The sequence below is a fragment of the Melampsora larici-populina genome, assembly GCF_000204055.1.
Source record: "Melampsora larici-populina 98AG31 unplaced genomic scaffold MELLAscaffold_81, whole genome shotgun sequence".
NCBI classification, from domain to species: domain Eukaryota; kingdom Fungi; phylum Basidiomycota; class Pucciniomycetes; order Pucciniales; family Melampsoraceae; genus Melampsora; species Melampsora laricis-populina.
The window spans coordinates 109,661-120,571 of record NW_006768845.1 but is presented as its reverse complement, the minus strand read 5'-3'; the positions used below and the strand labels follow the sequence as shown (position 1 = coordinate 120,571).

The 10,911-nt window shown below is 40.4% G+C and overlaps 1 protein-coding gene across 1 annotated transcript; it reads left to right on the top strand.

Moving 5' to 3' along the window:
- Positions 1–3,697: 3,697 nt before the first annotated feature.
- MELLADRAFT_113287 (uncharacterized protein) lies at positions 3,698–4,916 on the top strand (the record flags this gene model as incomplete). The annotated part of the gene is made up of 6 exons (XM_007417969.1): positions 3,698–3,828; positions 3,913–3,985; positions 4,100–4,240; positions 4,340–4,567; positions 4,632–4,796; positions 4,854–4,916. 6 exons carry the CDS (start codon positions 3,698–3,700, stop codon positions 4,914–4,916), a joined length of 801 nt encoding a protein of 266 aa, XP_007418031.1.
- Between the last annotated feature and the right edge of the window lie 5,995 nt (positions 4,917–10,911).

The window sequence follows — 10,911 nt, the reverse complement described above, 5'->3', positions numbered from 1 at the left end:
ACTTATCATTCCCGCGGTGAGACTGTATCACAGTTTTTATGAATGTAAACCCATGTACAGTAGATTTCAAAAGTCTTGAAATCGACTCCTTTTTCAAAACCAACAGATGGTCCGTGCGGCCCGCAGTTAAGTTCTGACAGCTGTCAAACTTAACTGCCTGATCGATCAAAATACATATAAAAAACCACCATTTTATCACATCGAATAACCCCAATCTACTTTGCCTTTATAGTCGTTGTGGCTCGTTCGGTTGAGCGAGTGACTGGTGTGCTGTGGGACTTGCTGCTGATAATTTTGTTTGCTCGAGTTCAAGCCTTGCTTTTTCTAGTGTTGTAAACCGTTTTTGCACATATTTTTTATTATGGGTTGTCTGTCGTCATGAAACAAAACAAAGAAAATAGTGACTTTGGTCATGCATCAGATTTTTTTTGTTTCCATTTCATTGTTGACTGTCTTAGCAAAATCAAGACATGAACCAAAAAGAAGGGAGCAAGTCGAACACACAGCTTGAAGCAAAACATCATGCAGAAACTTGTTCTATTCCACTACGCCATCGTTAGATAACAACTTAAATGAGTTTGAGGTCTCTGATCTCAAAATTTTGATTTTGCAGTGTGTATTTTGATCAATCAGGCAGTTAAGTTTGACAGCTGTCAGAACTTAACTGCGGGCCGCACGGACCATCTGCTGGTTTTGAAAACGAGTCGATTTCAAGACTTTTGAAATCTACTGTACACTCCACTCCAAAAACTTTCACGTCGTGTGCCTCAAAGAGGCTCTCCGGGGTCCTCCTTGGAGTCCTTTGCCCAGACCTCGGTTAGGTCTTGACCCTGGTGTCGGTGTCGGGCTGACCTTGAAGGCATCAAAGCAGCTTTAGACCGATTGACCATCGATGTCGGTACACCACCGGAAGGTTCTATGCCCAAATTTAGTCTGCCTCCGCCTGCAAACGGTCAAGCCAGAAAACAGCCCGCAGACTGACATCAATCACCAGGAAGTCGTCCGCTTGCCGCCCCACTCAGAAAACTGGCATCCGTCCTGCAGGCCCACTTCAGCCCTTGGATCACCGCCCGCTTGGCCACCTTCAGACGTCTTGACATGTCCATCAGTTGGTGTTTGGAAATTAGCGTGGCACACACAGGCGGCAAGGGGTTTCTCCTGGTTTCTCAGTCTATGTGGTTGGTTCTTGAATAAATCTGACTCTGTTTACCCCTCGTGAGCTTTTTGCAACTGACTTCAATCATCTGCTTTTTCTGATTCTCATCAATCAACTTCTTTTCCAAAAACCAACCCAATTCTTCTTTGATCACCCGATTGCCATATTGTTGTCTTAGAGGTCTCCTTATCCAACAGGCTCATCACACATGGTAACAGAGTCTTACACCCAAATCAATCGATCACTTATTGACCAGAATCAATGCCGCTTCTCTAATTTGAGATCGTTCCAGATTCTACAAAGTTGTATATCGATTAGAAGCAGAGCCTTCAACTTCGAGAACGTCTTCGAGGAACTTGAAGGAAACTGCGACTTTGCGCGGCCGACCAACAAGCTTTTTCGAGATGCCATTGTTGAAAAACAAGGCAGTGCAGATATTGAGTAAGGTTGATTTACTCTTGGCCTGATTCAAGAATGAATCTCCTTCAGATGGTCGACAACAACCCAAGTTTCGCTCTCTCTTTTTGCTTTATCTTTTCTCACACTGGCACAGAAGTTGCCGCGCTATTCAAATTGATGCGCCTATCCTTCAACCCAAAGCTGTATCGCGATTGAACCACAGCTCACCTTGTGAACTGTGTTTTTCATTGTGCCCATCTCACAGATCTTACAATTGAAGAATTGTGCGCGTACATATGTACTTTGATTGTTTCCTTTTGTATCGTGCTTTTTATGTGCCTATCCCCAACAAAACTGTTAGCAAACTGTTCTTCACTGTGCTTTTTGTTCCCCACCCCTAATTGACAATAAAAGACTTTGTTTGATTCCCCTAATATATCCTGAGTTCTATGGTTTTTAACCAATGATTCTTGTGTCTGGGTGAGTTTTCAAAAGGTGCCTGTCCGTTGTAATTTCTTTACCACAGGCAATCCACTGGCTGGCGACTTTTTGTGGCCTCGTTTGCAGCCAAAGGGCGCCTCAGTCACGTGGTGGGCGCGGGGTTTGGATGTAGGGAGCGCTCGGCGCGCCTTTTCAAACCTTCGAGAGGCGCGCCTGTAGTGGGGGCGCCAAGGCGCGCCTTTTGAGGCTGCAAAATTGAAAAACGATCAAAAAAATTGATAAAACAGCCTTGAAAAGTGTTGAAAGGGAGAAGAAATGAGCATTTCTTGCAAATTCCTTGTGCATACTTCGATAAACAAGAGTGAGAAATATAAAATCAAACAAAGAGATCATTTTCATCCCATGATTCATTGTTGGATTCAGAATCCACCACCATTACATCTGTAAAGGCCTCATTGGAATTGGAATTATTGAAACAAGTGACGTCAAACAGTGATTTTGGACATAACACTGTAAACATCATTCAACTTCCCCAATTTGGCAGGGGAAAATGATTAATAGTACAGTTTTTCATAAAAGAATCTAATACTGCACACCTGGGCCATTTCACCCACACTACATATGTGCAGCAAGCTAAGTCAATAGTTGTCTATCATGTACATACAGGTCTGCTCAGTTTTTTGCCCATCAGAATAAATAAATCACATGTTATACCACATGTAACTTTTTCGACTTTGAAATTTTTTTCCCAAAAATTCACTACATATAATTCTGTAGCTGCTCAGGCAATATTGTTGAAGCTATGTCTTAGTAACAGAAAGTGTGTTACATGCAGTTGAGTTGATGAGATCACACCAAAACATTGAGTCAGTGTATGTAGTCAATCTTTTGGAAGCTTTTTTCAATCTGAAAGAAGTTGCAGCATGTATTACATATGAATAACTTGTCCTGATGAGCAGATAACTGAGCAGAACTGTATGTACATGATAACCACATATTCACTGAGCCTGCTACACATATGTAGTGTGGGTGTTATGGCTCAGGTGTGGAGTGATAGACCATTTTATGACAAATCATACTCCCAATCATTTTTCCCTGCCCACTTGGGGAACCCGAATAATGTCTGCAGTGTAAGGAAACCCGTCCATCTTTTCCCAAAGCTTGAAGTCGGTGAAATCCACTCGGATGATGTCTTGGTTGTGTCCTTTGGCATGATTGGAGGTGATGGGTGTGTGAAAAAGGGTCAGAAAGTCCAAGAACTGACAAAAAGTTCAAAGCTGGTTGTGGGGCGCGCCCACCCCATATTTCGACTTTTCGGGCGCGCCCCCGCGCCTGCGCCTGGGCGCGCCCAAAAGGCGCGCTTTTCGCGCCACGCCCACCACGTGACGCCTCAGGCGTTCCATTTGTGGGCGGTCTGCGTGAGGTCGACCTGAGGACGGCCCTTCACCGCAGACGGGAGGGCCGCCCTCCGCTGGGCTCCCTGGTCGGACCTGAGGCGGTCCAAACCGCCCGGTGGTGTAGACACCTACGAGCTATCGAAAGGCGACACGAATTAAGGAAAGGTGGTTTAGGAGTTGATCGCGAGTAGACAATTGCGCTTGGAAGTCCTCATTTGCAATTGCAATTGTGGGTCAAATCTATTCGAGGCGAAATACATAAGAAAACAATATCTTGAACGAGCAATTCGAAACAAGAGATTCGATGGCTTCAACTCTCAAATCGAATCCATTGTTATTCAAACTGCATCAACTGTTATTACCTCTTCTCGATTTTAAATCGACTCATACTGAAAGAATTAGTTGTGACATTTGGGCTGTGACTTTAGGACTGAGGTACGTTTTCCTCAAAACTTGAAACTTTTTGTCTTTTGTGTTCTATCAAGCTCAATTTTTCTGCGCATGTGTGGGAATTTCTAGGAGAGGTTGTTTGATAGATCATTGTCAATTTTCAGAAACTTCATCTCGTTTATTGAGTTCCAAATTAAAAGAAGTTAAGTCAATGATTTTAACATTTTTTAATCGCCTTTCTATAGGTTGTATACATACCCTGTTCTGATTGACTGCCTTTTTGTTTTATCTTATCTGTTTACGTATATGCATATAGGTTGGTGAACTTTTTTCAAATCTAACCATCATCTTTGAAATTCATTCTCAATCTACTTTCATTTGTTCAAGAAGTGTACTCCACTGTGATGCTCGATTGAACCTAAAGTTTATTACTCTAAGTTCCAATCAGATTAGGCTTGTGAGTTTCTGTTTATTTGACTTTCGATAATTTTTTAATTTTTTGACATTAAGTTGATTGACTCTTTCCGAGAATTTGGTTTTCTTCAAATTCCCGCAGCAAGAAGAACCACCTGAGGGGTTTTCAGACTCGATCAGTCACATTCAAAATCATTCGATAACCAATGCATTTCTGCTTCTGAATGGTTTTGGTTCAAATCCTGTAACAATCGCAGGATGGTTGATAGGGTACCCCTTTCTATATGTCACTCCAAAGCGGGCTGATTGGGTATGGCAAGACGCTCATTTGAAAGTGATCAACTTTACCTTGATGGGATCCCAATCAAAAGTAAGTTTCTTTATTTTGTTGGATACTCCACGAAAAACCGCTTCATTAATTTATATTTTTGTAGGAACTTGATCATCAATTGATGGCTTTTAGTATTCCAAGTGAAATTGAAGCTCAACTTGACTTTGAGGCTATCTTGATAACACTACAAGACAAAATCAATCAACAAATTCAATCAAATGGCTCAGATTTATCAATTTGGAATCATGTCACTTATTCAACAAAAAAAGTTGACATGGATCGAGTATCACTTTGAAATCATCTTTGTCAATGTTGTTTTGTTTAGCTTTCCAACATGGAAACTACCACAATATTGGAATGTAATGTCAATTTTGAAAATTATGCTTGAAGAAAGTTGATTCAAATTTTCTATCTTTTCTTATCTGGATGGATTGTAGCCAAACTGTTGGAGACAAATAAAGATAAGGTATGGAAATGTCAATCTGACTTGGACAGATAACATCTCAACCTAATAATCTGTTTCAGTGTTGTGTTTCCAGATAAACAAAAGATTTGTCCAGCTGTTTACAGATTTTTGTGCCAAGTTTGTTGTTTGTTATGAGTTTTGAGGGATGAATCAATCAAACAGGTGCCCAAAGGCACAACACCACCTGTCTAATTCCATGAACAGATGGGATGTGCTGGGGCTGTAGCCCGGACCTGCAAACTCAGGGCCAACCTCACAACCAGACCCGGACATAATGTGACCCAATGGCTTCCAAAAACAGCTTGGCTCACTCAGGGGTTGGTAGGGGCAATGGGTGATGATCAGCTGGCAGGCAAGTTGTATGTCAGCTGGCTTTCATTCAAACATTGTTTATTAATAGGCTTTTTTTAAAAGTGCTTTTGGCTTAATTGCATATACAGCCGTTTCAACAAAGATTGATTTTTTTGAAATTTTGCCAATGTGCAAAAGCCGGGTTTTGTCCCTCACTGGATTTTGTCTCTCTGCTAATTGGAAGAATACAGAAAATAATAAACCTGTAATCAAGTTTTGTCTTTGGTTTTAGCCGCTGTGGAGACAACTGTCTCCAAAAAAAAGTTGTCAACCTTTCTTGAAACGGCTGTAACACTAACATAGCATTTTGTTTGTATAAGAGACTAGTACACCTTAGAGAAAATAGGCTTGGTGACAAGAAATCCAATGCCAACCTGGTTGGGACCATAGGGACTTTTGTGGCATCGCCAGGCTAGGTCTTGTGGCCCTAGGCCCGGCCATGTGGACCATGAAAATGTGGTCAGGCAGACTGGTTTGGGTGCGGGCCACAGCTCTAATTCTATATGTCAATCCTTGAGAACTTGTAGACCCAGTACTTGTAGTATGTTGGTACTGGGGCCTACCACACAATATCTCCCCAACCATTTGGAAATGAGGAGCTCTAACATTCCTCATTCATTTCCAACTTCTTTCATCCCATCCTCATGCTCTTCCAGTCTTTAGTACTAGGTAAAATAGAATAGTTTTCTTTTCTCAATAATTATGAAACTTGAGGAGTGGCAAATCCTCTTAGAAGAGTGTAAATTGATGGAGATTTGATCAAGGTATTCCCCAACACAACCCACCAGTGTTAAGGTGGTTCACACCTGATAAGCACAAGTCAGCCTTGGCCAAGACAAGATTAAGAAAAATTTATTCAAAGAAAGAAAATTAGGTCGGATTCTAGGCCCATTCACTCATGAAAATGTGTTTAAGCATTTTGGTTTCTTCTGGTCCAATCCAATGGGAATTGTCACTAACAATGATGGATCTTTACACATTATCAATGACCTATTGTATCCTTGAGATAAGATAAAAGTAGGGAGCATGATAGGAACTCTGGCAAAGAAAAAGGTTTTGACAATGATGAAGAAGATATCATTTCAAAATACTCTGATAATAAATTGATACAGTGTTTACTCTACAAAAAAGATGTTGATGCTGTACCTTTGGTAAGTTCCTTTGTTGATAAGGACCTATTTCCAACTACTTGGTATGGTTTTTAGGTGGTGGCAATTTATTTTAAAGCACATCATACAGTCACTTTGAGGTTAGCTATAGTTGACTGGAAGAAGACATACAGGAAAGGGGCTAATCACCAATCTCAGTGGTGATTTCTGACAATAAAGGACTTTGTAGGTTTTATTTGGATCAACACTAGCATACTGTTTGGTGGAGTTGCAGGCTGTGGAACTTTTAGGTGGATGGATGACATGCGGAAAGAAACATGTAGTGATGTTGCTGTTGAAAGTAGAAATGGGTTTTTGTTGGATAGATGACAATATATTTTTCAGGAGGGAAGGTGATGGTCTATGAATGGATGATGTAATTGAAGTGGGCTATAAATTAGGAGTTCAATCCAATAATGAATATTTTGAAGATTGGGTGTGGGAAGAAAAGTACTTAGGGTTTGTGTGGAATGGGAAAGATCAGATTGTGAGACTTCCTGGAAAAAAATTGATGGAGAGAATCAAAGGATATAATTGTTACTCACTCCTCAGAGGAATTGTAGTAAGAAGGAGAAAGAGAAGATTACTGGTCAATGAAGTCGCATATACATATCACCTTTGATGAAGTGTTATATGTGGAGTTTATATTGGTTTGATAGAGGACAGTACATCCCAAGTGCCCTACATGAAATCTCAACAGTTGCTAAGAGTCCGTTCAGTTGCCTTCAACCTCGAAGGTGTAGACTTGCGAGGCGTCTACCTGCGGATCCGCAGGTAGACCATGTCAGCCACAAGGCGTCAAGTAGGGTAGAGTGCGTTTGGTACACGCGACTTGAAGTGATTTGACCTCAAAACTCATGGGTTTTCAATCCCCTTGTTTTTGCTGTGATCAATGCCTCCCTTGTGTTCAGTTGTTTCCCATCACCAACGACACATCTTTGTGTTGGCTTCTATTGGTGCGGCACACTTCTACATGAACCATATATATCAATTGCCTCCTATTCCACGCAACACCTCCATCCTCTCAGGCCAAGGATGGCTTGATGAGTTATTAGAGTCACAAAATCCTCGGCGTTTCTATGATCAACTTGGCATGAAGCCACACATCTTTCAAAAACTGGTGGGTGTGTTGGAAGACCGAGGTTTAATTGAAGACACTAGAAACATGACTACGGGCAAGCAAGTAGCAATATTTCTATTTACGATCATCACTGGAAACTTGGGTTAAAAGATTTAAGAGGGATTCCTGCACTGCAGACATTATTCGGGTTCCCCAAGTGGGCAGGGAAAAATGATTGGGAGTATGATTTGTCATAAAATGGTCTATCACTCCACACCTGAGCCATAACACCCACACTACATATGTGTAGCAGGCTCAGTGAATATGTGGTTATCATGTACATACAGTTCTGCTCAGTTATCTGCTCATCAGGACAAGTTATTCATATGTAATACATGCTGTAACTTCTTTCAGATTGAAAAAAGCTTCCAAAAGATTGACTACATACACTGACTCAATGTTTTGGTGTGATCTCATCAACTCAACTGCATGTAACACACTTTCTGTTACTAAGACATAGCTTCAACAATATTGCCTGAGCAGCTACAGAATTATATGTAGTGAATTTTTGGGAAAAAAATTTCAAAGTCGAAAAAGTTACATGTGGTATAACATGTGATTTATTTATTCTGATGGGCAAAAAACTGAGCAGACCTGTATGTACATGATAGACAACTATTGACTTAGCTTGCTGCACATATGTAGTGTGGGTGAAATGGCCCAGGTGTGCAGTATTAGATTCTTTTATGAAAAACTGTACTATTAATCATTTTCCTCTGCCAAATTGGGGAAGTTGAATGATGTTTACAGTGCTGTTGAGAGACACCTCAGTCTCTTGTACCTAGGTTTCAGCCGTGGTGAAAGGTGAATAAGACTCTAAGTATCAAATCACTTTACATACTAAAATACAGTAGTTTTATTCAAACTTAAGATATCAGACTTAAACTTAAATGATCCCTATTTAAATTGCGCCTCCCCCTTTTCGCGCTAATACTCTTTTCCTTTATCTGTCTTCTTACGGAAAGGAAAAGAGTAAGTTCAACCCCTTCACTACATTATCATCAATAGTCTCTACTCTCCATTAGTTTGATCTTCACTATGGCTGTTACTAATTATTGTACTGTGATGTTATCTTTTTCTTTTTCATCTGAATCATTGTCGACGCTAGATCTTACTGAACCTATCGTGTCGAACCTTTTCCTTATTTTATATTGTGACCTGAACAAACCTTATAAGTCAGATACTTAGTCAATTGGTCTATTCTTTCTATTCTCTTCATCTAACAAGTAGTTTCTTTTTGTACTTGTCTATTTCTATCTTTTGTTCTATATAGGTTAGTGTTTCAGGTATTGTGACGAGAAGTGATTGAGACTCACTTCTAGAAACTGTCACGGGAATTCAGGTGAAATATATCCGTCTTCTTACGGAAAGGAAAAGAATCTTACTGAGCTTATCGCGTCGACCCTTTTCCTTATTTTATATTGTGACCTGAACAAACCTTATAGGTTAGTTTTTCAGGTATTGTGACGAGAAGTGATTGAGACTCACTTCTAGAAACTGTCACGGGAATTCAGGTTAGTGTTTCAGGTATTGTGACAAGAAGTGATTGAGACTCACTTCTAGAAACTGTCACGGGAATTCAGGTATCTCGACAAAGGAGATTTGTCGCTTTTCAATTCCAAAGATCACCTGACACAGTTTCACAGTGTGTTCCTTGTTACTTCCTCACAGGCATCTCACTGAGTTATTATTCCCTCACAGTGTCTTTCACAAAGTACTTAATGCAATCAATGATCACAAAATTCTACCTGAGCTTAGTCAAACTGCCAGCTGTCCACACATTACTCCCTTTTCATCTCCAACAAGATAATCAATTCATGCCTTACTTCAAAAACTGCATAGGAGCAATTGATGGTACACATCTTCCTGTACATGTCTCTCCGGAGGATTGACCTCAATTCTGTGATCAAAAATCAAACATCAGTCAAAATGTTCTTGTTGCTTGCAACTTCAACATGATGTTTCAATATGTAATGTCGGGATATACTGGAACAATGCCTGACAGCTCAATGTGGGAAGATAGTTGTAGAAGATCCTTGGTCATACCTGAAGGGAGATTTTACCTTGGAGATGCCGGCTTCAGCCTCAGCCGCAGCTGCTTGGTCCCCTACAGAAGGGTTCAATACCATCTACAGGAATGGGCTTGCTTGGAAGATAAAGAGTCTGTTTTTTTTCTTCATTATGTGTGAATTGTATCTGATATTGCTTTACTTTCTTCTTTGAATTCAGGCCCGCTAACAAGAAAGAGCTTTCCAATCTACATCATTCAAGTGCTTGGATGGTTATTGAGCGGAACTTTGGAGTGACCAAAAAAAGGTTTGAGATGATGAATCATAGTTCATACTTTCCATTTGTTACTCAAGTCAGAATTGTGCCAGCAATGTGTGCAGTCCACAATTTCATAAGACTTGAAGATTGTGGTGAACATTCAGAAGAGTTTCCCAAATTCAACAATCTTTCTGCAACCTCTCTCCCAAATTGGCAGCCCTCAGCATCCGATGATGAAGAAAACAGATTAGATCTGGATCTGGATGATTCAGAAGCAAGCCAATGGTGTGATCAAATTGCAACTCAGATGTGGGAGGATTATCAAAGGCAGAAAGAGACTGTAGCAAGGCAAGGGAGGCAATGTTAAAGTGAAGATATTATTCAGAAGATTATTATGCCTACACTTTCTTTGAAACAACAATGATCAATTATGGATGTCAAAAAATAATCATTAAAACTTCTTTGAAAATGACAGTAAGACATTTTCTTGTCCAAAACAATGGAATGAAAAATCTTGTAATTTGTTTACTTTTTAGCCATCTGCTCAAGCATTTCAAATAAAACTGTCCTGGCAAGTTTTAGGTCTTTGATGACCATATATCCATTAGCCATTGCTGGATGTTGAAGAAACATTGTGATTATCTGTGCCTTTCCCAGTGGATCAATGTCTTGATCATTCTCTATCTTTGCTATGGCAACAAGGCTGATTGAGTCCACTGTTGAACAAGGTGGTTCAATTGTAGAGTTCAAGCTGGAGATAATTTTGTCGCCAAATTCAGTCAGCACATCTACTCCACCCTGCTGTTGTCCTTTTCTTTGCTTGGAAATCAGGGTCAAGGTGAGGGGATCAGACTCTCTCATCAATCTTTTATTTGATTTGAGAACCGAGTTGTTTTTGTTAACCAAGTGTTTTTGTTGAACAATAGTGGCCGGATGGTTTTGGGTTAGGCTTGCCTGGAGAGCAAGCTCCTGATCAATTCCATCCTGGATTGATCAAAAATCAATTGTTGATGTCAGTATGTAGCTCACT